Below are 4,488 nucleotides of genomic sequence, written 5' to 3' on the forward strand. Positions count from 1 at the left end.
TAATTTTTTGTTCATAGGTATGCTCAAATTCATATATACGTTTAAAGCAATAAAATGAAGATTTTCAAAGTTTCAAGCTCTGATGCAATTGAAACAGGGTAGAATTGATGAAGGTATTTCTAGCTATCAATCTGATCCCTTACTTGTGGTAACCATTTCCTTTGAATCCGGGTCTTTAACGAGGACTTGGTTTCTGTCGGCAGGGTCGTAAGACCGCGAAAATTCGTTAGGGGTGGCGATATCTAAGGGAGGGTCCTCCACTACAGAAGCAAGCTGGTCCGCTTCATTCTGCGCTTCATTCTCGGCAATACTCATAGCCACCAGATGTTCAGAAGGGAAGAGAGTGTCTACGAAAACGCCATTCTCCTTGATAATGGAAGAAGGCGTGTGTAGATTCATCTTGCTACTGCTACGTTTGCGTTCGGAGTTCGGGACCTTGTACGCCGAGTCTTGGTAAGGAGAGTCATAATTCTGTTCCGACGCAGCAATACTTATAGCAGCGCTGGCTCGTCTCCCTGTTTCATGATAAAAATAATACATTAATACATCAATTAGGTATCCTATTTTGTTTTACAGTAGCCAGATGAAAAAAAGAGCAATATCGGAGTTCTTTGACAAGATCAGAAGTTTCGCGTTCAGCTATATAGTGACAATTTGTTGGGAAGTCCATATTAAGGTAAATGTGACTAACAATATGTTCGTGTGGTACTCCCTATTAAGGGTCAGTTAACTACAAGTGCAGGTTATTCCAATCAGTCATCTTGCCGATATTCTCGTCCCTAGAAGTATAGCAGATATTGTGACAATAATGGTTATCGTATGTATTCATGCCAATGTCCAATGGTCTATTTTTATACAACAATTACACAATGACTAGATGTCTACGTATTAGTTTATTTGTGTAGCATCCATCTACTTGTTATATAAATTCAAACATCATCTTCATTAACGAGTGTTACATGTATACGACACTAAGCAGTTCTTCGTCAGAAATATATATTATGACAATAAATATTTCTTCGGACATTCAAGATTCTAATTTTATGTTTGGTAAACTGATGTATGTTATAGGGGACCTGAAGTGAAAGGAAAGCGTCACTTTTTCTGTTTGTTTTGAGATTTTTCAGTGCATTATTGCATACAGCTTATATTCTCAAGACATGGAAAGGGGGGAAAATCATAGCTGTTCTACCACCGCTTTTAATCTGACAGAGACCATTTATTACAATTCTAAAAAGCAAGAGTAAGCTATAAGTGTCTTTCTTAAGATACACGAAAGCATTGCATTGAGTGGCATCGCGGCCTTAGCAACAAACACTTTGAGATTCATAGCAAATGTTAACAATAGTTACAAATTTTGACAAGGATGTAAAATGTTCCGTTATGACATACGGCACATGGTCTGCCTGTCAAATAAGAGAAGAGACAAGGAGAGGAAGTCTCCAGTTTTCTATATATTTCTGCATTAATGACCTTCTCTTCGAGTTAGAACATAGCCGAGTAAGCTTTCTGACATAAAGAGTAATAACCCAACTCTTGCAGACGACACAGCCTTGATCGCAACCATTTCGTCGACAGACAACATAGCCTTAATGGCAACCAGTCCGTCGACAGACGATAAAGCATTGATCGCAACCAGTCAGTCGACATGCAACATTGCCTAGATCACAACCAGTCTGTCGACAGACAATATTGCCTAGATCACAACCAGTCCGTCGACAGACAATATTGCCTAGATCACAACCAGTCCGTCGACATGCAACATTGCCTAGATCACAACCAGTCCGTCGACATGCAACATTGCCTAGATCACAACCAGTCCGTCGACAGACAATATTGCCTAGATCACAACCAGTCCGTCGACAGACGTCAAATCCTTTATCGCGATCTGTCGACAGACGACATAGTCTTGATCGCAACCAGTCCCTCGACAGACAACATAGGCTTGATTGCAACCAGTGACAATATTGCCTAGATCACAACCAGTCCCTCGACAGACAATATTGCCTAGATCACAACCAGTCCCTCGACAGACAATATTGCCTAGATCACAACCAGTCCCTCGACAGACAATATTGCCTAGATCACAACCAGTCCGTCGACATGCAACATTGCCTAGATCACAACCAGTCCGTCGACAGACAATATTGCCTAGATCACAACCAGTCCCTCGACAGACGACAAATCCTTGCTCGCAAGCTCTCCATCGACAGACGATAAAGCCTTGATTGCAACCAGTCCGTCGACAGACAACATTTCCAACAGAAATAGACAAAAGGAAGTTCATCTTCCTTTCCGTTCGCATGGTCCGATACTCTGTCAAAACAGACGTTTCTACGACATTATATCAGTATCTACATAGGCAAAATGACTTGAGGAAAATTTGACCTGAAACTGACCTGAAAATGATCTAAAAATGAGGTCAATTTCACATGGAGAAATTTTCATGTCAATTCCAGGTTTATTTCAAGTTAATTTGACCATCTGATTCATTATGTACAAACATGAATAACAACACTTTTTGTAGGATGACACAACCTACCAAAGAAAAATGGAAACCAATAGTTAAGCATTCTATAACAACAAAGAAGAAAACTCTTCTCCTCAATGAGGCACTTCAAAAGGGTCTCGACTTTTTGAGATAAAGGGACATCCACTGAACACATACGTCGCCAGATCATACTGAAGAAAACACTCTACAAGATACCTTCAAATCGTCAAGTTGGTTTCGCAAAATTGTGACTTCTACTCCTATGTGGCCAGAAGGACAGTGTAATCTGTGCAACTGACAATACATTGATGCTTTTTTACATAATGTGACTGTTTGTCTGTATGACACTGATTAGAGACGAAGGTACACGACTATGTGTGTGTTAATACAATCTCAATCTCGAGAACTTCCTGAAGACTTTCGGAAGATGTTCTAGAAAACGTAGATGAACACCGCGAATTTCTTATTGACAGTGCCAAATACATTAAAAGTATCAGAATGATATTATAAAAATGATATTAATCATTCAATGAACTTACAAATGCAACAAAAACTCATCAATTTCAAATGTTAAGTGATGATTATACTTCACGTAAGAAACACTATAAAACGGCATGCATACATACGTATACAAATGTTATCTCTTGTAAATCTTTAAATAGTGGACTAAAATACCTTATCGATTGATTATTGATTGATTGATTCATTTATTTATTGATTGATTGTTTCATTCATTCATTCATTCATTCATTCATTCACTCATTCATTTATTCATACATTCATGCGTTCGTTCATTAATTAAGATGCCCCATTGTGTCGTTTTTTAACCCTTTACCACCATCTTGTTTTGTGTATTTATCATAAACATGCGAATGATATATCTTATTATTATTATATTGTAAACCTCGTTGGTCGACACTTAATGACGTCACTCTATATACAAGTATTCCTCATCTTATAAAAAAACATACGATATATCAATTGGTATGATTTCATTCTGATCCGTAATACTTCACCAATATAGTAACAGGACGAGATTTTGAAATGACGACAAGGAAGGATGCACAACAAAGCTGGAAATGTCTTCATGCTACTACATTGTTGTTAGGGTCGGCCATTTTGTTTTTCAACATTGACAACAACTCTAAGTTAATGTATCAATGAGACGTTTTCTTCTGATTAAAGTGTTATTATAAGGTTGACAATTGAGAAGTAACATTGCAAAGTGTTTATTGGGTCAAATACAGCCTTTATCAAAGGTAAAATGTGGATTTGTCTGTCTATTCAATTTAAAATCAGTCTGAACTTAGTAGTCAATAGTTTACTCACGTTTTTCTTTCCGTTTTGGTGTTCGTTTCTTTTTGTCTTCCACTGAGTCTTTCATGGCGATGTATAAAGTTTACACTTGATATCAAAGTGTCACATACAATCCCGATTCATCAGCTCATCTTCGCGACAAATCTCATCTATTTAGACACAAACATGATGTTTGTGCTCTGACGTCGACGTTCTGTAGATAATCCTTCGCTCGAGTCACATATGTGACAATGGAATTAAACTCAGAAATATTGTTCAATACAATGCATTTTAAAATGAGTATTTGAATATAAATTTAAACTAGCCATTGTTCAAATCCCATACTTTAATACTGTGTACTTATAAACCACATTTCGCGGCCCGTCGGATTATAAGAGTAAATACATTGGCTATAATCTCGGGATTGACGTATTAGTGACCTTATGTATTCGTACTTATGTATGAGAACTCCAGTCTCTGATTTAAACGTTGTGCGCTTGGACGACCGTTAATTATGTGATGGTCAATGTAAATAGCGCAGATATTTTTCTTTCATTTAGCAATATATCTTATAATTATAACGAAAAGAGGAAACTATTCTACTGAAATTATCTCATTTGATTTGTTTTAGATCTATTCAGTTTACATTGATTAAGTGTATTTTTTGTTCTACCTTATATGAAAAAAATACTATTTCGTTT

At 37.1% G+C, this 4,488-nt stretch overlaps 1 protein-coding gene across 1 annotated transcript; it reads right to left on the bottom strand.

The window, feature by feature from the left end:
- Window positions 1-143: 143 nt before the first annotated feature.
- Window positions 144-4,160, bottom strand: LOC117320457 (the record flags this gene model as incomplete). Its single annotated transcript, XM_033875051.1, has 2 exons — window positions 3,821-4,160; window positions 144-515 (listed from the first exon to the last, which is right to left on the bottom strand). Coding segments are annotated over exons 1-2 (427 nt in total), but the record flags the coding sequence as incomplete, so codon positions are not given.
- Between the last annotated feature and the right edge of the window lie 328 nt (window positions 4,161-4,488).

The sequence above is a fragment of the Pecten maximus genome, unplaced genomic scaffold (assembly GCF_902652985.1).
Source record: "Pecten maximus unplaced genomic scaffold, xPecMax1.1, whole genome shotgun sequence".
Taxonomy (NCBI): domain Eukaryota; kingdom Metazoa; phylum Mollusca; class Bivalvia; order Pectinida; family Pectinidae; genus Pecten; species Pecten maximus.